Source organism: Manduca sexta, chromosome 17, assembly GCF_014839805.1.
Source record: "Manduca sexta isolate Smith_Timp_Sample1 chromosome 17, JHU_Msex_v1.0, whole genome shotgun sequence".
NCBI lineage: Eukaryota > Metazoa > Arthropoda > Insecta > Lepidoptera > Sphingidae > Manduca > Manduca sexta.
The window spans coordinates 7,760,568-7,784,822 of record NC_051131.1 but is presented as its reverse complement, the minus strand read 5'-3'; the positions used below and the strand labels follow the sequence as shown (position 1 = coordinate 7,784,822).

At 35.3% G+C, this 24,255-nt stretch overlaps 2 protein-coding genes across 5 annotated transcripts in view; one reads left to right on the top strand and one right to left on the bottom strand.

Moving 5' to 3' along the window:
• Window positions 1-15,870, top strand: part of LOC115443182 (CAD protein) — a 26,274-nt gene extending 10,404 nt beyond the window's left edge. Inside the window, exons 10-24 of one of the 2 annotated variants that reach the window (XM_030168487.2) lie at window positions 486-604; window positions 994-1,272; window positions 1,526-1,660; window positions 3,275-3,475; window positions 4,016-4,143; window positions 6,874-6,995; window positions 7,575-7,716; window positions 7,852-8,125; window positions 8,279-8,595; window positions 8,678-11,819; window positions 11,893-11,997; window positions 12,079-12,327; window positions 12,694-14,463; window positions 14,586-14,969; window positions 15,439-15,870. In XM_030168487.2, the coding sequence (XP_030024347.2) occupies window positions 486-604; window positions 994-1,272; window positions 1,526-1,660; window positions 3,275-3,475; window positions 4,016-4,143; window positions 6,874-6,995; window positions 7,575-7,716; window positions 7,852-8,125; window positions 8,279-8,595; window positions 8,678-11,819; window positions 11,893-11,997; window positions 12,079-12,327; window positions 12,694-14,463; window positions 14,586-14,969; window positions 15,439-15,645 (7,574 nt within the window). In that variant the 3' untranslated portion in view covers window positions 15,646-15,870. Of the gene's footprint in view, window positions 1-485; window positions 605-993; window positions 1,273-1,525; window positions 1,661-3,274; window positions 3,476-4,015; window positions 4,144-5,540; window positions 5,692-6,873; window positions 6,996-7,574; window positions 7,717-7,851; window positions 8,126-8,278; window positions 8,596-8,677; window positions 11,820-11,892; window positions 11,998-12,078; window positions 12,328-12,693; window positions 14,464-14,585; window positions 14,970-15,438 lie in introns of those variants that run through there. The other variant, XM_030168486.2, reaches the window with a different exon arrangement.
• Window positions 15,728-24,255, bottom strand: LOC115443184. Of its 3 annotated transcripts, none has more exons than XM_030168488.2 (4): window positions 23,327-24,255; window positions 19,753-20,042; window positions 17,401-19,310; window positions 15,728-16,704 (listed from the first exon to the last, which is right to left on the bottom strand). In XM_030168488.2, the coding sequence occupies exons 1-4, from the start codon at window positions 23,653-23,655 to the stop codon at window positions 16,216-16,218; spliced, it is 3,018 nt and encodes a 1,005-aa protein (XP_030024348.1). In that variant the 5' UTR covers window positions 23,656-24,255; the 3' UTR covers window positions 15,728-16,215. The 3 variants fall into 3 exon arrangements, with proteins under 3 accessions (XP_030024348.1, XP_030024349.1, XP_030024350.1); XM_030168489.2 differs by lacking the exon at window positions 23,327-24,255 and adding an exon at window positions 21,147-21,352; XM_030168490.2 differs by lacking the exon at window positions 23,327-24,255 and adding an exon at window positions 20,217-20,527.

Below are 24,255 nucleotides of genomic sequence, written 5' to 3'. Positions count from 1 at the left end.
TTTTAAACATTAATTGTAATTGTATTTTTTTTTAACAAAGGGCATAGCACAGAACACAGTCATTATAAACAATACTTAAGCACTAAATTACATTAAAACTAAATTGTCTTCCTTAAACCTATTCCCTAATTAAAATTATACTACGGAAACGACTCTACAAAAAACAATTAACAATATAAGCATCTGCTTATACTTAAGTGGGTTATATAAACAAAAAATGTACGGAAACCAAATTGTACTACCTATAAAGTACTTAATTTTCGAATACTACGTAAAGGCTACGTACTACCTAAGTCTTAGGTACAAACCCATCAGCTCGGTAAATTTCTCTCACTATAAGGTCGGGTTCTCTCGAAGAGATCGGTTTTTACCGATAAGACCGCCTATTATTGCACATTTTTTTAAAATATTATATCATATTCATTTCCGTAGGTGGTGTACAATAAAATGTTTCATCCATTCATTAATTAATTATTTTTTTTAAGGTGCAAACTTTGACGGCACTTATCAGCCAGACATCACTTCATATGATTACGACGCTCCGCTAACAGAAGCTGGTGATCCCACTCCTAAATATTACGCTATCCGGGATGTATTATTACAGGTGATTATGTCCATGCTTGTAAATCTATTTTATCTGAAACCTATGTTTTATTATCTTTTGGTATCATTTTGAATGATTTACATGTTGAACGAATATATTTAATATACATTATATAAGCTACAGCTATTATATATATTAGCTACAGCGCGTAAATCATTCAATTAATGATTTTGAATGATTTACGCGCTGTAGGTAATATATGTTTTATTCTCGCATCATAATAAAATATACCTTTAAATCTAAAAAATATATTTTTCGAGTAAATAAATAAAGACGATTGGAGGCCATCTTGTACCTAAATATTATAATAGTTTGATGAAACCAAACAAAAAATATGCTAGCAATACCAAGTGTATTTTGCTATGTAAGTAAAAAGAGTTTTATTCCAGTACAAATTCGCCAATGCCTCGCTGGACCCACCGCAACCGAGTCCCAAAGGGGCATACGGAGTTGTCACAGTTAGTCCAAAGCTCAGCATCCTTTCGGATAAAGGTCGTTCCAAGTTGGGTAAGAAATATAATGATGTCGACGTTGGGATTATGTTGCCGACGTTCGAAACACTAAGACAACGCGGTGGATTCGTCCTGTATGAAACAAAACTCAAAGCATCAAATGGAATGTTAGTGATCAATAAACCACGCGATTTGGTGCTTGTGTTCATTGACGGTGTAAGTATAATATCGTCCCATTCATTTATATTTTTAAAAGTGACTTCATTTTCTTAAAAATCTCATATCCTTTTTAGCTCATGCAGGTGACCTTAAACACAGAGAGCTTGGAGTCCTATTGAAGATCCAAAAATCTCTCAAGTTGTTTAAGAGTGCTATTTTGAATAATTCGGGACCCTAAGAGGCATGGTTACTCTAAGTCTCTATGTACTTATACCATGTTACCTTTGACTTCAAATCCAATAAATTTTAGGAACCTCAAGGATTCATCAGCAGGATACACAAAAACTACCGCATGCGTTTGAGAGCGAAGTCGAATTCTACTTTGTCATTGCTCGTTGAGAATCAGGGACGTATTAATTATGGCGCTCAATTACACGACCGCAAGGTTAGTACCTATTTGTTTTATTTATAAATCAAAATCGTAGATATCCGAAAAAAAATTTGAAATCCAAGTTGCTTAAATTAAGTAACTACTTACTCTAGGATTTGTTTTTATCTAGCAATTAATAATTTAAGTACATCATGTTGTTATCTTGCATTGATGTTCCTTGTGTTTTGAATTATATTTAGTTATATCTTATTGCTCTAAAGTAATAAACAGTGTTTTATTAATCTTATTGCAAAAACAATCTTGATAATTTCAATTCAAGATAATCATTATTTTCTGCATTGTCCGTCGCGCAAATAACGATAAAGCACAGATGTAATAATTTCATTTTCGCATCTAATAAAATATGTCTCTGTGATCTACAAATATTTGAAATAAAAAATAGTTTTATTTCAATATAAGTAATCAATCCATAAATATTTATTTTATTTTGGATATGTCGTGTAGGTCTTTTGGGATTAAATACGCTCATAGATTTTAAACACACGACTCACATCTTAAAATGGGGACAAAGCGACGTCACTCTTGTATATAGGTATTTATTTATACAAACAAATCATCTTCTTTTAAGCGTAAGAAGACCGTATTAACAATAATTTACATAAAGGTCTTTAATGCAACATACTGACATTGTTTTGATCTTTCGGTTTAACTAGCTTTGCCAACAGTCGCGTCTATGTGAAAGTTCCAACCACATCGTTCAACTTTCCTTGTAGCGACCATTTTAAATTGACCCCTTTGGTATATGATAGCGATTGCCCTGAATAGGTTATTTACTCAGGTTTAATATTTATAGTTGCTACCGTATGCAACTATACTGTGTTATGAAGTTTCGAGAAAACTATAACTTCACTAGAATCACTTACGCGGGATTGTTTTTTTTTATAGCAAAGCCCGCCAAAGAAACTACTTACTACTAATCATGACGATTCATTTTAAGTAACATTTACCGTCTATGAACGGTCCCAAAATCAGGAATCTTAGGGTGTTTTGGTCTCCGCAAATCTCACTTTACCTAGGTGTCTACAATAAGTAAACTGGTAACGCAAGAGCTAGTCCTCACTTCGTCATCAGATTTCTACACTACAACTTTTAATTTACCAAAAAAGTAATTATAGCATATAATATTAGAGCAATAAATCGATAGCATTTACTAAATATATTTAAACAAACAAACACGGCAAACTAGCGCCCTATTATTGAGTACATAAGTATACTTCCTATAAAGGATAGTTTTCAATTGTAGTAAATTATCGATTATTGAGAAAAAATAAATTCTCAGACCAGTTACAGTCATATGACTGACGAGACCGATATATATCGGTCTCGTCTACATTTATCTTTTTTGGTAATTTAAAACGAATAGTTTATAATAGTTGTATTACTGCGGTAACGGTTAAGGCGACGTATAAAATGACTCAACCACGGCAGTGAGTTATTAACGAACTAAACACTACCTATACGTATATTTTTGTGATCCTTTTAGTTTCTTTTACTCATTTATTAATTTTACTCTAAAACAATAATAAACAACAAAACCACGTAAACATTATTACATACATTTTTGCTATATACTAAAATATTATATCTCACGTACAATACATTTCACAGGGTATTCTAAGCGAGGTTACGTATGAAAACAAAGCTTTGAATGGAAAGTGGACAGTAACTGGATATCCTTTAGAAGAAGTTGATACCAATACTGAAGACCCCGTTATCGCGCCTGGACCAACATTCTACACCGCCTCATTCACTTTACCGGAAAACCAGCAACCATTGGATACATATTTAGATACCACAGGATGGGGAAAGGTTATTCATTTAATAATAATAATATTTTTGTAATGTCTAAACAAACCAACAAATGAGTCATGAAGGAAAGTTAGTGATTGCCATCGTCTATAAAACTAAAATGTCAAAGGATTAGAAATCCTTGTCGATCCTTGCGGAATTATTGCGATTTGCGTGTTGGCCATATTATGGTATGAGTTAAGCAATGTGCATCCGATAATTTCACACATCACACAATTCACTTAATTTTTGACGAGAAGAGCCGAAAAGTGGAACATGTTTTTTGGTTTGTTTATCTGATAATCTGATAGACTAACCAAATTTCTTAAGTTTGTGGGTTACCTCACGCTGGAGTCAAATAATGGCAGGGAGAAGATGAATTAAATTTATTGTTTCTACAATCAGTATATCTTATTCAATAAAAACAATTGTCGAGCGCTATCGGAAAACAATTTGTAAAATAAAATTGATACTTCATTCAAATTAATCAAATAATCTAATATAAATAATGTTCCGGTAGCGATAACAATAAAAATTAAGTAATTATTTGGTGCAATTCAGGGTTACGTTTGGATAAACGGGTATAACCTCGGTCGCTACTGGCCCGGGGTCGGTCCGCAAGTGACGTTGTATGTGCCGGGCGTTTGGCTGCGAGCGGCTCCAGAGGCCAACCACCTGCAGATCCTGGAGCTGGCCAAACCATCAACCAGCCTCACGATGGAATTCATCAATTACCCCATTCTCAATAGAACTGGTCATATTAACGCTTTTATATATCCATAATAATTGTGACTTCATTTTATTTAGAAAAGCTAAAGTGCTGTACTAAAGTCACTTCTTGGGGGCCAAATGTACGTTTTTATGTATTAAATTGGATTTTAAACACCATGACTTTCATTCGATGGTTAGTAAATATGTTCTTCAATGTACAACTACTATTTAAATATCATTGTTATAGATCATGTTCTTTATTCAAAACATATACCGATAATAAAGGTATACTTACGGACTGCGCTGTTACTGCTTTTCTATAAATTTGTATGAAAAATGTTCCGAGCATCGCGACTGCAGCGCGCGGCTGCGGCCGACAGCAGCTCTAGTGGTGAAGCTAACCGCAAGGCGCGAGCGCTATCTAAGAATTTGTACTAAAATAAAACTAACCAAACATCAACCTTATTCACATTTACAGGTTTTATTTATTTTGAAAGAGTCTTCAAATTAAATGGCAGTTATGTATTGGTTAAAATAATGCGTCTAAGTTTAAATTATGTGATCTTCAAATGTCATTTTTCGCACAGTCACATCAACTGAATTGAGTTGGGTGGCTAATGTATCTAACGGAATGGAACATCTACGCAAACGTCTGAGATCTGCAGCCACGGTATGTGCAGCTTGCAGTCTATCTCGGAATAGAAACAGCCACGAATACAGGCAGCAATGTCATTGATAATGCAGCCTGCGGCTCATCTCACATTCTTTTTAATAGGTACATAGGAAGGAAGGTAGGTATTTACAAAAAACAATAAGTAAGTATCTGTGTAAAAAAATATTTCAAAGGCGGCGCCATTTCTTATTGCACTCTATATAATATGTGGACTAAACAATTATAGTAAATAACTTACTATGAGCATACAATTAAAAGCTTGCTAACTACGCATTAATTCAAGATCCAGTGAAATCTGTAGCCATGCTTGTCAATTGTAATTGATGACACATGGGTACGTACGTAGATGATAAACTGCCATAATATTAAATGAGAATGAAAGATATTGAAATAAGACCTCTTGCTTGTAATTCACAATCAGGTTACACTCAAAAAAGTTTAAACAGGCGAAATTTCCTTCTGTTAAATTGCTTAAATGATGTACCAACTTGTTTTGCGTAGAAAATACATATATGCTAAGATTCAAAGCAACATCTAGAAAATATGCGCCGCAGATTATATATTACGAAGATTCGAATCAAGTTATTGAGTTCGAAGTTTCTGTAATACGTAAGAGAAAGATAGAAACATCATTAACCATGTGTGAAAAAGAGTGAGCAGTATGTAGTACCACGAGGGCCACACAGAACTCATTGTGTGATGGCCGACGGTACGATAAGGCGTAGTAACAAGCTCGGCCCGGCGTCGCATCAGCAGGTTTGCCATGCCTGTCGTCGTGCAGACCGCGACAGCGCCGGACCGTTCATCGCCGGCATAATAATAAACCACGTGGCCGCTAAGTAAACCTAAAAACGTGAGTGAGACACGATTCATTAAAGCAATTTAACTACCGCTACTGTTATTTATAAAAGTAAACACTTGAATGCATTTCTTTATCCAATTTTAAACTTGTGTAAGAAGTATACCATCAAAAATTATAGAGTTAGGTACTTTGTTTTTTGTAATACAGCCGTGTTTATTTTGTTATAAGTGTTTATTCTTTATATTGCTGACTATAGCAATTTTGATGTTCTTATGTTACTTTCAAATAAAAGTTCGTGTTATTAAAATGTTATAAAATTTTACCTACCCATACCTATATAATTTTAAAGTATGTAAATGCATTTTATGATATTTAATAATATATAGTTTATAGAGGAAATAAAGCAATTAACTTATACCACGGATCTCACCATTTATCCATTACATTGCTTAATACATGACTGTCGTAAGTTTTATAATGAACCGTGACAGATATCCAATTATGTGTAATATTTACTTTTTTTGCCTTGTAAAACATTTTTTTCTTATTCTACCGATTACCTACCTATAATAAATTTTAGGACGGAACTTTAATTTTGTCTTAGAAGTAGTGTAAGAACTGATTTAATTTTATTTAGTAATAATGGTATGCTTATGACTAAGTATAATACTTATCTAAGTAGATCAATGAACGATGTGCTATATTTTATCAACAAAAACAATCGTTTATAATTTATATGACCTTTCATTCATAACTACGGCCACTTGGGATGTTCCGGAAGTATTTAAAACTGTCTTCACCTTGTCTACAGAAACCATAATATTGTATGATTAAGTGATTTTTGGAAACAAAAAACATATTACGACTTGTGTTGGCAGTAAGGGAGTCAATAGACGGGAAATAAGATATATCAATAATTTGACACAATATTTATTATCTGGAAAGTTCATTGAACCCTAAGCTTTCATAGAAAGATCGTTATATAAAGAAAGGTCGTTTTGACGTTTTGTACTATAACACACCGTGCTATGCACACGTACCGTACCATTCGATGCAGTTAACCTTTCTGTCATAAAGAGCAATGTACTTAGACTCACATCTACCTTTGCACTTCAACTATCTTTTCTAATAATAATTAGTTAATTAAATAAAACTGAGCTCGAATTTTAAAATACTTTATGTTTGGAAAATATATGGTATTTATATAGTAAGAAATACCTATTTGCATCATAGCACTATGGCGGATGAGGAAATAAACTGCGAGGTTGGACCACCATGCAGCCTTATTCTCGCCGATGGCACTGTCTTCCAAGGCAGAAGCTTCGGCGCGCAGGTAGCAACTGAGGGTGAAGTGGGTAAGTTCTTAAAACTTGTAGCTATTTTGAACGAAAGGTAAAACTGCTCAATAAGATCTTTATGTAGTTTATTTGTAATTTTTGACAGTCAACATAAAATCTACTATTCACAATATGTGTGATTTTTATCGATAAAAATTACACAATTTAATTTAAAAACGGGTTTTAAGATATCCCTCAATAAGTCTAAGTAGTAAGGATACTGCTTAGACTTATTGGGTTATATCTTAAAACCCGTTTTTTGTTGTGTTATGAGTTACTACTAAGCCGAAGCCCGACACCCACGTTATATTTCTAATCACTGAATATAAGTATTTGTTATTGATACGTTTGATAAAAATAACGCATCTTTTTATTCAATGCTTAGACCAACACATCAAAAACACTATATTTATGTAGTTTACAAATAAACTTCATACCTAAATATATTTTTGTTGCTATAGCAGCCGGCTAGATGATATGAGGTCAGTTGCCCCGCTGCTTAAAGTAGTATATGAGAAGCAAAATGTTTTAGTTAATTCGATGTAAGTAAATGATATATCGACCTCCACCCTCATCTTTATTTGTGTGTTTCATTAGTATTCCAGACGGGAATGGTTGGATATCCAGAGTCATTGACGGATCCCTCTTATCATGCACAACTTTTGGTGCTCACTTATCCATTGGTTGGTAATTACGGCGTACCTGATGAAAAAGAACGTGATGAACATGGAATTCCGAGGTTTGTATTTTCTACTGAATGATGTTTCCTATTTTTTTAAAGTCTATACTTACTTAAATAGATCATTGTATAAAACTTGGCATCAATAAAACTGTAAGTGGATAATAAACTTCAAGTTTATCTGATTCCTTTAAGGTGGTTTGAGTCGGAGCGTATATGGGCTTCTGCGTTGATAGTTGGTGAAGTTAGCACGCGTGCTTGTCATTGGCGAGCTAAGCGTTCTCTTGGTAATTGGCTATCTGCACACGGTATCCCAGGACTGTGTGACGTTGACACCCGATCTTTAACATATCGACTTCGAGAAGGCGTTACTCTAGGAAGAATCGTTCAGGGTGTACCGCCGTTTAACCCTTTACCACCTTTAGCAGATCCTAACTCCAGGAATTTAGTTGCAGAAGTATCCACAAAAGTAAGATATCCTGTTATTAATTTCTAAATTACTGCATAAAATATTGTTAAACATATATAAAATTATTGTACTGAGTCGTTTTAAAATCTACTATTTACAAATGTGTAATTTTTATCGTAACCACTTTATATGATAATGAAATTGTGGTTTTAGGAAGCTAAAATATTCAATCCCAATGGTGAAGTAACAATAGTAGCAGTTGATTGTGGTTTAAAATATAACCAGATAAGATGTTTGATAAAGAGAAACGCCAAGGTAATTCTGGTGCCCTGGAACCATCGATTAGATTGTGCTGAATACGACGGGCTTTTCATAAGCAATGGGCCAGGTGACCCCGAAATGTGCAAAAATGTTGTAGATAATTTACGATCAGTTCTTCAAAACAAAGGCAAAATAAAGCCTATATTTGGTATTTGCCTCGGACATCAGTTATTATCAACTGCAGCTGGTTGTAAAACATACAAAACTAAGTAAGTACCTATATCTTAAATAATGCTACTGCAAAAGTTGCAGTGAACACTATAAATTAACAAATTGATTTAATATTTTCAGATATGGCAACCGTGGTCATAATTTACCGTGCACTCACAGCGGTACTGGTAGATGCTTTATGACATCACAAAATCATGGTTTTGCAGTAGATACAAATACGCTACCTGAAGATTGGAAAGTTCTGTTCACGAATGAAAACGATAAAACTAATGAAGGTATTATTCACAAATCTGAACCATATTTCAGTGTACAGTTTCATCCAGAACACACCGCTGGTCCTACGGACCTAGAATGTCTCTTTGATATATTTATAGAAGCGGTGAAATCTTTCAAGCAAAACGTGCCTTGTGTAATCAATGACATGATTACCAAAAATTTAAAGTTTGTGCCAACAATTCACGAAAGACCCAAAAAGGTTCTGATTCTAGGGTCTGGCGGCTTGTCTATAGGTCAAGCAGGTGAATTTGATTATTCAGGTTCACAGGGAGTAAAAGCAATGCAAGAAGAGAAAATTCAAACTGTTCTTATAAATCCTAACATTGCAACCGTTCAAACATCTAAAGGATTAGCGGATAAAGTTTATTTTCTACCCATCACCCCAGAATATGTTGAGCAAGTTATCAAAGCTGAACGACCAACGGGAATTTTGCTAACATTTGGTGGTCAGACAGCTCTGAATTGTGGGGTAGAGCTACAAAAATCCAAAATATTCGAAAAATATAACGTGAATGTATTGGGTACTCCAATTCAGTCAATAGTAGATACTGAAGACCGAAAAATATTTGCTGAAAAAATTAATGCCATTGGTGAAAAAGTAGCACCCAGTGCGGCAGTGACATCTGTTGATGAAGCATTAGCAGCAGCAATACAAATTGGGTATCCTGTGATGGCACGGTCGGCATTTTCTTTGGGTGGTTTGGGTTCTGGTTTTGCAAACAATGAAGAAGAACTTAGAACATTAGCTCATCAAGCATTGTCGCATTCAGACCAACTTATAATAGACAAGTCACTTAAAGGGTGGAAAGAAGTTGAGTACGAAGTCGTTAGAGATGCGTATGATAATTGTATAACTGTTTGCAACATGGAGAATGTTGATCCCTTGGGCATACATACAGGTGAATCTATTGTCGTCGCACCCAGCCAAACATTGTCCAACCGAGAATACTATATGCTACGTAATACCGCTATAAAAGTGATAAGACATTTTGGTATAGTTGGTGAATGTAACATTCAATATGCTCTTAACCCATATTCAGAAGAATTTTACATCATAGAAGTTAATGCACGGCTCTCGAGAAGTTCTGCACTTGCTAGCAAAGCGACTGGATATCCACTTGCCTACGTTGCTGCGAAATTAGCACTTGGAATACCTCTACCAGTTATTAAAAACTCCGTCACTGGTGTAACCACCGCATGCTTTGAGCCGAGTTTGGATTATTGTGTTGTAAAAATACCTCGATGGGACTTGGCAAAATTCAACAGGGTAAGCACTAAAATAGGAAGTTCTATGAAGAGTGTCGGTGAGGTAATGTCCATCGGTAGAAGTTTTGAGGAAGCGTTTCAAAAAGCTTTACGTATGGTAGACGAAAATGTTAACGGCTTTGACCCTAATATTAAAAAGGTAAATGAAAATGACCTACGCGAACCAACTGATAAGCGTATGTTCGTACTAGCAGCTGCCTTAAAAGAGGAATATTCTGTTGAAAAATTATACGAACTAACCAAAATAGATCGATGGTTTTTAGAAAAATTCAAAAACATCATAGATTACTATAAAACACTTGGTGCCTATGATTCTGGATCTGTTACTTTTGATATATTAAAAAGAGCTAAAAAGATCGGGTTTTCAGATAAACAAATTGCAGCTGCCATAAAAAGTACTGAATTAGCTGTAAGAAAGTTAAGAGAAGAATACAAAATCACGCCATTTGTGAAACAGATAGATACGGTTGCTGCAGAATGGCCTGCTTCGACTAATTATCTTTACTTGACTTACAATGGCAATGCCCATGATCTAAATTTCCCTGGCGAATATGTGATGGTATTAGGTTCTGGCGTTTACAGGATTGGAAGTTCTGTAGAATTTGATTGGTGTGCGGTAGGTTGTTTGAGGGAACTTCGAAATCAAGGAAAAAATACAATAATGGTCAATTATAATCCAGAAACTGTCAGTACCGATTATGATATGAGTGACCGATTATATTTCGAAGAAATTTCATTTGAAGTGGTAATGGATATCTACAATATTGAACGCCCTAGCGGGGTCATACTATCGATGGGTGGCCAACTACCAAATAACATAGCAATGGATTTACACAGGCAACAAGCTGTTATATTAGGTACATCTCCAGATATGATCGATAACGCCGAAAACAGATTTAAGTTTTCAAGAATGTTGGATCGTAAAGGTATCATGCAACCGAGATGGAAAGAACTGACTGATCTTGATTCAGCAATTAGTTTTTGCGAAGAAGTAGGATACCCATGTTTAGTACGGCCATCATATGTCTTAAGCGGCGCAGCAATGAACGTGGCTTATTCGAACCAAGACTTAGAGGCATACCTGAAATCAGCAAGTCAAGTAAGCAAAGACTACCCTGTGGTCATTTCAAAGTTTATTATGGACGCAAAGGAAATTGATGTAGATGTTGTAGCTGCTGATGGTGTTATATTTTGTATGGCTGTTTCTGAGCATGTAGAGAACGCTGGTGTTCATTCTGGGGATGCAACTTTAGTAACACCGCCCCAAGATATAAACAATGAAACTCTGGATAAAATTAAAGAAATAGCTAGCATTATTGCAGAAACGCTAGACGTTAATGGGCCATTTAATATGCAACTGATTGCAAAAGACAATGACTTAAAAGTAATTGAATGTAACGTCAGAGTTTCAAGATCATTCCCATTCGTTTCTAAAACATTGGATCATGACTTCGTAGCTACTGCTACTAAGATTATCTTAGGTATACCTGTCGAAGCCGTAAACGTAATGACTGGCTGTGGAAAAGTCGGAGTCAAAGTACCACAATTCTCGTTTTCAAGATTAGCTGGAGCTGACGTTACCCTTGGAGTGGAAATGGCGTCTACTGGAGAAGTGGCATGCTTTGGTGAAAACCGATATGAAGCATATTTGAAGTCACTAATGAGCACTGGTTTTAGGATACCCAAAAAGGCTATTTTGTTATCTGTAGGCACTTATAAGGTATAGTAAAAATTTTATAACATGTATTTTGGAATACAAAGAAAATATAGTAATTAATAGTTTTATATTCCAGCATAAAATGGAACTACTACCCAGTGTCCGCATATTACAAAGAATGGGATACAAGTTATATGCCAGCATGGGTACCGGAGATTTTTACGCAGAACATGGAGTTGAGGCATGTGTCTAATTAATTACAACAAAACATATTATACATTGATTCCCGAAATAACATAATTTCGAAATCTGTTATTTTCAGATTGAAAGTGTCCAGTGGACTTTCGAACACATTGGTGATCCAGAAGATGATAGATCTGATTGTGAACTAATGCATTTGGCAGATTTCATGGCACGACGTCAACTAGATTTGGTTATCAATCTACCAATGAGAGGTGGTGCGCGTCGTGTTTCCTCTTTCACTACACATGGATATCGGACTCGTCGATTGGCAGTTGACTACGCAGTTCCTTTAGTAACTGATGTTAAATGTGCCAAACTTCTGGTCCAGGTATTAATATTTCTATAAACTTCATTCCAAATTATACGTATAAGATATACTAGCGCTATGAGTCTTACAACAATCAAAATATTTATTCAGGTACCAGGTGTAGGATGCGCCTTTGCCCACGTGAAAGCCCTTCCCGCTTCTAAAGTTACATTTAAATTTCATCCTAATATATTAAGCTATTTCTGCGTTTAATTCTAACAAACATATAAACATCCACCTATTTTCACAAACTTTTGCACTTATATTACCCATAAATATGACACTGACCGTGAACTTAATTATTTAATAGTTAAAGAATATTTTCAATTAATTATGATTTTTATGATTCAAGAACCTAAATACAATATATATATATTTTCTTTTTAGGCCATGCATCAATGTGGTGGGGCGCCTCTAATGAAAACGCACACAGACTGCATGACGTCACGAAATATAATTAAATTACCAGGTTTCATTGACGTGCATGTCCATGTGCGTGAACCTGGCGCAACTTATAAAGAAGACTTTGACACGTGTACAGCAGCGGCTCTCGCCGGCGGCATTACAATGATCTGTGCGATGCCAAATACTAACCCGCCATTGATTGATAGGACTGCGTATGATTATACATCGGCACTAGCACGAGTCAGCGCCCGATGCGATTATGCGTTATATCTCGGCGCTTCTTCTACAAATTGTGAGACAGTATCTGAATTAGCTCCACAGGCAGCTGCCTTAAAAATGTATCTCAACCAAACTTTCACCACACTACAACTTGACGATATGAGCGTCTGGCAACGACATTTACAAAACTGGCCAAAGAAGATGCCAGTATGTGCACACGCAGAAAGAGAAAAGACAGGTGCAGTTATTTTAATGGCGTCGCTTCTTGATCGTCCTATTCATATATGTCACGTCGCTCGAAAAGAAGAAATTTTACTTATTAAAGCTGCTAAAGAAAGAGGACTCAAAGTTACTTGCGAAGTTTGCCCTCATCACTTATTTTTAAGTACTGCTGATATTGATCGAATTGGCAAAGGGCGTGCTGAAGTACGCCCTATTCTATGTACCCCTGAAGATCAAGCAGAATTATGGAAAAATATAGATATTATTGATATTTTTGCTACTGATCATGCACCACATTCCGTTGAAGAGAAAAATTCTGAAAACCCACCACCTGGCTTCCCTGGCTTAGAAACAATTTTGCCTTTACTTCTTAACGCTGTACATGAAGGCCGCTTAACAATTGAGGATATCATAAATAAGTTTCACCGTAATCCTCGGAAAATATTTAATTTACCAGAACAAGCAAATACTTACGTTGAAGTTGACATGGATTATGAATGGACAATTCCATCAGCTATGGAATTTTCTAAATCAAAATGGACACCTTTCGCCGGTATGCAAGTTTGCGGAGCTATTCATCGAGTGACCTTACGTGGTGAAATTGCTTATGTAGAAGGACAAATTCTTGTACCTCCGGGATTTGGTCAAAACGTCCGTGATTGGCCAGCGCCTAAAAAGCAAATTTTCACAACGTACCCTATAGAGAAAATTGAAAAAGAAATAAGCCGACCAAACTCCGCACTCGATTTAATCGCCCCAACGGAATACCACAGAATAAGCGACATTGATTTAGAGCAACTTGAATCAGTGAAGCCAGATGCCCAAGGTAAACTTAATGTGCACTTTAACGAGGTCACTGGAATGAGGAGCATGTCACCGTTACCGACCCAAACCGTGAGTAGACAAAGATGTGACAGTTCATCAAATTATATCCCCGCACAAGTGCCAGTTTCTCATCGTCAACGAAGCGATCTCTTTGGTAAGAGCATACTGACAGTGGATTCATTCAGCAAGGACACTCTCAACGATATATTCAACCTTGCTCAATTCATGAAGACTAGTGTTAATAAGGGACGTTATTTAGACGACATCTTACGAGGTAAAGTTATGGCATCTATATTTTACGAAGTGAGCACACGTACAAGTTGCAGTTTTGCAGCTGCTATGCAGAGACTGGGTGGTTCAGTTATCCACACAGATGCCACTAGTTCCTCAGCTAAAAAAGGAGAAACTTTGGAGGATAGTGTTGCAGTGATGGCAAGTTATTCAGACGTAGTCGTGTTGAGGCACCCCGAGCCCGGCGCAGTTGCGGTAAGTAAAAGGAATTTATAAATTACAACTAAATTCATAAATTTATAAAAATATTAGTCCATCCATAGTGATACTACAACTAATATTTTTATGCTATTATTAATTTTTGTTAATTATTTTAGCGTGCTTCCCGTCACTGCCGGAAGCCCATTATCAATGCTGGCGACGGTGTTGGGGAACATCCCACTCAAGCCTTATTGGACGTTTTCACAATACGTGAAGAGATCGGTACCGTAAACGGCCTTACCATCACGATGGTGGGCGATCTAAAAAATGGTCGGACAGTCCACTCGTTGGCGCGATTATTAACGCTGTATCAGGTTCAACTTCAGTACGTTAGTCCACCAGGTCTGGGCATGCCTAAACATATTATGGACTTCGTAGCATCTAAAGGAATTCCTCAGAGAGTTTATGAAAACTTGGAAGATGTATTGGCTGACACGCATGTCTTGTATATGACGCGAATTCAACGTGAACGATTCAAAAGCCAAGAAGACTATGAAAAGGTGACAACTAACAATATAAATTATTACTGTCATCACTTTATTACCGAAATTGTTATCTAATTCTATCTACTGATAACTGTAAAAATGAGTATGTAATTTTTCTAATTTCCACCGCTATTTTAAATGGTGTTTAAACGTCTAACAGACAATACTTTAAACTTTTTTATACCATACAATTACAGTTTTCCATTTCATACACAGTGTTTCGCACATACAACGCAAGCTGTATTGAAAGGAGTTCAAATACACGAATGTTTTTAAAACCTAACCGTGTAACTACTGGACATAATAAGACTTAACATCTCATGTCTCAGGATGGCGAGCGCAGTGGAATACCGAACAATACTTTGTAATTCAAAGTGTTCGGTGGTGTCTCTACGATTTATGGGCGATCGTATCTTACCATCAAGCGAGGAGCAAGCTCATCTCGTCATTCAAAGCAATAAAAAAATATACCTATCCTTTTCAGACACGAGGGTTACTGGTGGTGACCCCGCAGCTCATGACCCGCGCGCGTCGGCGCATGGTGGTGATGCATCCACTGCCTCGAGTTGATGAGATCGCGCCCATGTTCGATTCAGATCCGCGTGCCGCATACTTTAGACAAGCCGAGTACGGCATGTATGTGCGAATGGCTTTATTGTCTATGGTCGCTGGAGTTAATCCACTCGTGTGATTATTGTATTATAAGCGACCTTACACCCTGTCATCAATGCAAAAAATATGATATCTAGGTTATTAATAAAACGTAATTGATGTATTAGAAAAATATGTATTTTCGCAAAACTTTATTCTGCTAAAAATATATATACAATATTTTACAATGACTTAAAAATAGATAAGCAAAGGTCTGTTTATGTCAATTTATATTACAAAACAATAAAAGAATATTTTTTTAAACTATAATATAATTATTTATAAAACATCGAACCTTATCCTTTTATATTATTACAGTACAGTACGAGATTCCAAACTAATAAGTACTAAATACCAATCCAAATGAATATAAAGTGCCATACAGACTAACAATTAATTGCACTAGACCACACTAGCTATACGATACAATCAATGAAGGGGACTAAGTGGCAAATTTATTAACTGTAGATTATAATTTTAGAAATTCTTTAAAGAAAATATCAGTTACAGAAATTTACAGCTCACTGCCGCTATTTGGTTCGTTTTTCAGACGCCACAAGTTGATAGCAATAGTGTGTTGCGTGTTGTTGATAGCAATTATTTTAAAATATTATAATTTGGACTCCTCGACTGACATTTGATCATTTAATTTAAAGTTGGTCTTTAGCTCATGTCGTGAAGAATTTTCGACGTGTACATCCACAAATGTGAATGCTTGGATTGAGTGATTTTCAACAGGAGAGTCTTGACTGACGATGTGCTCGAATTTGGGACGTTGTTTGCGTATCGGGTTATTAACTGGCCTGTCCAATTTGCTATCTCTGCGAGGTGGTAATTTGTATCCGCCTTGATTGACCACTTTCCTTTGACAATCTGCCAATTTTTCACGAATGATGTCCAAGTATTCAGCAGCAGTCGCGTCCGCGGCAGGTTCTTCTGATAATAGAATACATAGTCGTTGTGCTTGTTCCAAGTAGATGATAGCTTGTTTGACGGCATCAAACTTTTCACTGGAGCGCGCCATTGCAATGAAATGAGGAATAAAGAATTCTAGAACAAGACGCCGTCGCTCCGATTCCATTCTCACCGGCAGTGTGTACTGAAAAAAAGTAATAATCAATAATAACTATTGCGATCAAGACATTACTATTGTTCATTTACAAAAATATTTACAACTATCAAAATTTCACAAAAGAGTGGAGAAGAAAACTAACATTAGGAAAAATTTCACTTTATATGTATGTATTTGAGAAGAAGTAAATTTAAGGCACAATACTCCAAAATAAAAACGAAAACTTATAGAGTTATTTAATAAGGAAGCCCCTTTCTTCTTTAAAAATGTTTAAAGATGAATAAGTATAATTATCAACAGCCATATAAAAACAAAATTCTCACTCGCAATTGTATTTATTTTTATTGGCTGTCCTTAAGAAACCTAAGAGGACTATATCATGAGATACTTTAATTCTACTAGTGTCTAGAGTGTCTAGACTCTCACGCTTGAAAGTGATATTTTACGGAATACACAAATATATTATGTTCGTTGCCGGAATCGAAACTGCAGCCACTGGCTACCACTGCATCACGATCAAAATGAAAATGTCATAGTTTTAATAATACCATTATCATTGGGCCCTATCTGAAAGTGAGTAGTGAGTGAGAGCTATGTATTTTCAAAAGAATATTTAAAAAACGACGGGCTTAATTAATAAGGTTTAACATTAATACACAAAACTTGCTAGGCATACTTCACAAAGATGGTTAAAAGTAAATGTTAAATGTGCATTATCCTTACATTTTTATTAATAATATTTTCTTGTTTATTCGCAGCCTTCTGTTTCTTTGTAATCAGCTGTGCTTTTCTTCGCTCTTGTATTTGCCGTTGCCTTTCTATTTTCCATTGATAATGTTTATCTCTTGACTTAGTTCTGTCAAAGTAACTGACATTTGTGTCGTCATCACTGTGACTACTGTCAGTATGAGTGCTGACTACTGGGGGTAAATTAGGATTTAGTAGTCTCAGTGGGCTTTTACATGTTAAGATCTCATATAGTCGATGACAATTGAATGTAGGATAAAAGTCTCTCTTAGTATACTTCAATTTATCCAAAGAATGAAGAACATGCATAACAGGACTTTCTAAAATATCTAAAAGTCGTCTTTGAAGCTTCAATAGCAATGGCTTTGGGATGCTTTTGAAATCATTGCAGCTTTCTATGAAATAATTGGGAAATCTCGACTGTCCAAAATGTATATAAAAACTTCTCAAAAACAGTCTTAATGATTCTCCGAGCCTATCCTCCGGCCATTTTGCATAATTGTCTTCGCATTGCCAAAACAAGTGGTTTTTAATATGGCTTGTATCTATGCCTATTTTAGATGTTTCATTTTCCATGAAAGTTTTATGTAATGCCAATGCAAATAAATAGCATCGCATATGCGAATGGGCTAAACAACTTTCTAAGTATCGTTCCGCAGCAGGAAATAGAATCTTCCATTGCAATGTTTGTTCAGGATTCAAACCTCTTTTCGGTCTAAACCCAACTGGCACTAATAAACAACCAAAACCAATAGCTCTATTAACCATATATTTTGTGGGCCATTGGTAACTAAAATTTGTTCGAGGATTTTGTATTATTCTCCTTTCCCGAATTATCCACGGGTTAGCAGCATTTGGCCAGGCAGCAATAAGCGCAGGAAAGATTTCATATCCCATCTTTAAGCCGTTTTTATTTGAGTCACAATATATGCTTGCTCCTTGGGTAAGAGCATTATCAATTGTATCTTGAGTTAAGCCCAATCCAGATCCTAAGTTAATTATAAAATTATCAACAAAATTGTTCATGAAACCCAATGAATTAAGATAATAATATCTTTCATACAAATTACGAGATAATGATAATCTTGATGATGTATTTGCAATTTCATCATCTTCGTCATCGCTCCAACCATCTAATGCTTTTATTTCGATAGGAGTCCATGACTCCTCCGGCAATACGCCAGAAGCCAGTGCATAATTTGATTGCATTTTCAATTCTACCTTTTTAGGTGTTGCCGCTTCTGTTATAGTAGAGTAACCATAATCAGATTCTGTCTCACTAGATTCATTTTGTTTGCTACTAGAGTTCGATCTATATCCGGAGGTTTCTGTATCTTCTCCCATAGTGTTTTCAGGCGAAGAGTTTTTCGAAGTATCAAAGTATTGACTTCTGCGGCCTGTAGTTTTTATGCTATTCTGTCTCTTAGGGTTTTTCAAAATAGACTTTCTAGGCCTAGGCTCTTCATCTTGTGTATATTTTTTGTCCACAACATTATTGTTAATATCGTCCGTAACAACTTCTTCCGGCACTAAAGAACTTTTTCGAAATTCATGTATATTAGAGATATCATTCTTCATTGCCTGCAAACTAACTTGTTTGGTTGGACCGCTGTGACGTCTACCGTATGTTGGCTCCGCGACATTTACATTTATTTTATCAATTACCATTTGATGGTCATTATTATCCGAGTTATTTAATCTTAATCTCATTTTTTCTAGCAGTTCTTGTCCTTTCATAGCATAAGAAGAATCATCTGAATCAACTGATTCTTTTTCAGAATCAGTATATACGCTATCATCGGAATGTGATTTCTTTACATTAGTGAATTCAGCTTCCTGATGAAGGGTGCTTTCTAGAACTTCTATTTTCTTCAATTTAATATACCCTGAAAAATATTTCATTTATTATAGATTTCTATACATAACTAAACACATGAATATGTAAGTATAAGTATATAAAACAAGACGGTCAAGAATGCTCAAGGACAACACTTTTATTATAATCTGAATGAAATTCAATATTCATTTGGAATGAGTTTAATTACTAATAGTAAAATGTTTATATTACGTATACGATAATATTGTATTCAGTATATAACTTAAGGTTTCATCAATTAATTGTCAAAGGCGTCATCCAGTAATAAGACAATTCATGATTACTTGGCATAAAATATATTGTATTTGTGATGTCACCATACATTGATTACGATCAAACTATAAGATAATTTCCAAAAAACACTCAAAATCTCAAATATACTAAATTGGTTACATAGATTTATAATAGCAATAGCGATAATAATTATAATTAGTCTGGTGATTCATTGTTACCTGGTTCCTTGCAGTCTTCAATGCGTAGTTTGTAGAACGGAGCATCTAGCACGGCGCTATAATCTGACGTATCGCCAGGCTCGCTCGCTTCTACGTTATCATAGATCACAAAGAGCCGCGAAGCTGCCAGCGGTTCTAAATGCCCTTTCTGCCTCTGGTAACAAATGTGATCGTTGACGCATTCCTGCAGTCGGTCCGCAAAAAACACATGCTTATTGCGCCGCACCATAGCTTCATTGATACGATGCTCACGATCACTCATTGGGTTGTTTTTTATGTTGTGTACTTCCCTGAAACAATATTATAAATATTTCAATAACATTTTTGAACAAACCTATATCGAATGCATTAAATAATTCCTGAGGTCATTCGAAACTTCTGTTAAAGTATAATATTGAAAGATATAATATGTATATATTAGTAGGCGTGTACGAGGAACATGTAGAATGCGTGTCACCACTTACTTATAGGTAATGTTTTAACGTCACAGCCATATAAGCTGATATCAGAAGATTAATAAATCAAATAAAAATCACCGCTAACAGCACAGGTTTGATAATATAATAATAATTAGATTCTCGAAGTATTATCATTTAACACCGCTTTATAATTTCTTATCATATCTTTTTTTACAATCTTCTGAATTCTATTTGAATAAATATAGGGAATGTACCGTGCATTGTTATAAGAAAGGGATTATAGAGAAAATGTGATTGCATGTTGATAAACACGATAAGGGTCCACTCATATTTATTATATCTGTTCATTGGCTAAAGTTAATTCTACTTCCAACTAAAGAAACTATATTCCATAAGCCTTCCTATGATTATAGCAATAAACAAATAAAACAAATCTACAAAGTGTTTTAAACGGGAAAATAATCTTCGAAGAAGTGCTATAAAAATCTTTCAGCGGTATACTTTATGCGACACAATTACTATTACACTAACAACTGTGTCCAGACGAAGCGATCGTGGGCAACTAGACTTTGACGGCTAAAATCGTCATTGTGCTTTCTCATTTCCTCATCCTGACTGGTGCTGCACATTCCGCCAACTTTCAAAATAGTGTATGACTGAAGAGTAACATAGTTGTTTAACTCTTGGTGGTGAATGGTCATCGAAAATAGGCACATTAGCATGTTGTCGTTTGCACTTTTATATAATTTCCTGTCCAGTAGGTATTAAAACTGCCACGATTGCGCTTTCGCGTTTCTTGATCTTATTGTTTCACAACATTGCGTATCTTACCATTCTGCAACTGTATCCCTAGCATAAATGTTTATATAGCAGCGATACGTTACGATTTCGTTTAGGTAAATTGTGTATGCTTATTAGAACAGCGTTCCATGAGCGTATTAATTAAATCATGTGGGTAGCCGTAAAAGTACTTACCAGACTCAAAATGCATGGGAATCGGCAGCAACATTCTTTTTTTGTGTGCAGTACAATCTAGCGACTGTAGAGGACTCCTCGCTTAGACGTTAACTTACTCAATAAAAATACTTGGCGTTTTATTATTCGTTCTAAGAGTACAGATTATAATAATTCGATAGCATTACTGGATCCGAGAGCTAAACCTATCCATATCTATGTTGTACTTAGGCAGGGTAGTCGTACCGCGCATGCAATACAAGAACTATTGTATGTAACATAATGAAATATGACCAAGACGTTAGTAATATATCTTCCACGAAAAATATACTGCAAATTAATGCAACATATGTATGATTTTTAAAACAAACGAAACACGCAATACCACATATCTGCATATATAGAATGATCTACGCATTTTAAAAATGAAGGTCACAATCATAAAAAAATGTGAATTCATTTCACAAGAAATTAATTTTCATATCAGAAGTTGGGAGAATCGCAAATATACGACAGTCTGGTATTAAAAATAGAAATAAGTAGTAACAGATAGATATTTTAAATATGAGTAAGATTTTACTGTCAAAGCCGCAATTAATAATTAATTATAATTTCAAAGAGATAAAAACTACAAGATAAAAGGTCAAGCCGTAACTATTGACTTATCGACAAGTCATTGGCCGTACACACTTGTTTATAGAGAAAATTATTTTCTTAATATCCTTTTAAACTTACGATAACAATGGAAATAGATACCTTTTCCGTGACCTACGTAATGAAAATAGATAAGTATCTAAACGATAAATAATATCATACCGTGGTCAGTATTACACCGGATATGCATTTAGACATAAAATTTAAAAACCTTTTGCTTACTCTTACCAAAATCTTTGTAACTACAATTTAATCCGTATTAAATAAATTATATACCTAATCTCGTGTAACCATAAGTATACTGAAGCATTCGAATTTTGAATTTACCAGTTTTTAATTTTTCTATGAAAATCATGCCTCTTATATTTGCATTAATTCCTTTAAAGATATCCATTTTGAAATACATTGACTTAGTCGTAGTAGCATTAAACTTTTACTTGTCGTTGCATTGAGCTACTGATTATTTGTGAAATAAAAAAGAAATTAAATATCTATGTTGTGCAATTTAACGAATATTCACATAAATGTATACAATTCTTTGTTGCCTTTTGCGTTTGCATGCGGCCGACGCGCGACGGGTGGACGCTCGTTCTAGAACCCGATGTCGCTATAACATGGTGGTAAAAGGCGTAAAAATACTAGTTTATATACGCAACAACGCCCAGAATGTAAATCCGGTCGGGCTGCTTTATGTTTTACGCGATATGGCGTATTTGAACCGCGTATACCCGGTCAATATTACTGTTTATTACATCGATCACCCACTTGATCCACGCGATAGATGGAATTAAAAGGAACTCTTTGCATGCAAGGCAAGTCCACAGTAGCTGCAACCTAATAAAACAGCAAAGAGTTCGTATTTTTATTTTCACAGTGGAATATGTTTTTGCTGCAGAAAAAGATTTACCCTACTATTTTCGTTATTAAAAAACATTTTGAACGTGAATGTATATCAGGAACATTCAAAACTAATGGCTTTCTCGAATTCTTTAGAAATGAGATAAATATGTTGACAAGCCAATAATAATTATTTTAAGTACTACATAATCGGATTTATAGGTATATTATTTTTATTAGGTACTAACTTTAGTATGGTCAAGGGACTTCCCTGATAATTCCATGTTCAATGAACGTATACAACAATTTTAATATTGATAAAATGATCGCGACTTCAATTTGACAATGAATTCGGCTTAGCGATATTAAATAAGTATCAAGATATATCACGAAGGGCATATTAACCTAAAAACAATTATACACCTAATAAATCTCTACCGGAACATTACTTAGTCAAGGATGGTGTTTATCAGTTTATGCACATAAGTAAATTGTTCTTTCGATATGTCATATCATTTTTATAACGTAGTTTTACGAATATTTGAGACGTGAGTATCGTGTTATGTGCCATTCTTTGTGTAATGAATATTAAAATATGCATAACTAAAGTTATAATTGTACACTGTCACCGACGCAGCCTTCTCAAATATTTAATTTTTTTTCAGTATACTTAAATATTGTGATAAGTGGGCAACTAATTTAAAACTTACCTTTCATAATTTTCAAAGAATTGAATTGACAGCAAAATATTGTTTAATAAGAAGGCCTCAGAGTCATTTTGCAGCTGATATCGCATGCGGTCTATGGCCTCATCATCGTAGGAGCGGACGTGCGCGGGCGGCGGCGCCGAAGGTCCCGGGCCGGGTGGCGGCGGACCAGGTGCTACGAGTGGCAGCGCTGGTTCCTTTGCGCCAACCCTCCTGTTGCCGGAGTTTACAAGTTTCTTCCTTTTTTCCTCTCTTTTTTGTTCCCTCCACTTTTCTCGATCAAAAAATCTATCAGGTTCCTTTTGAGCTTTTTTAGATTTGGAATTGCCCATTTCAGAAAAACACTATTGCAAAATCACAAAATAATCCGATATATTCTAACAGCCGGCCAAACAAAATTTAAACTGTTTTAAAACACATCTTAATTCCCAAATATGGTAACAATGAAAGTTAAAACACTTTGTATAGTTGTTGTTTGACTGCGATTAGGTCCCACGTTCGCGGCTGTTTATGCAAGCATTCCGTATGACACTGACAAAATATTTGTTATTCCAAGTCACACATCGAAAAATCTTTATCACAAGCCGATAATTAATAGCCTATAGTTATCAAACATATAAATTGATAAGAAATGCAGTCTTACTGTTCAGAACAAAGTTGTTATAAAGAACATTGCTTACTTGTAAGTTACTTGTAAATGAGCAACGTTAAGCTGTAGCGAGTTCTCCCTTGAACCGGCTGCCTCGCAACTACTGAATGTTCCAATTCAGTCAAACTGAAAAACTAGCGACCACTAACTGTTGCAATTATTACTCCCATTATTCAATGGATATGTTCTTGTTTTATAAGTACAAGTACTTGTACTATGTTGTAACTTTACTTCGTGGCACGTATCCATTACGTAAACTAATAATAACAGCAAGTAACGCGCA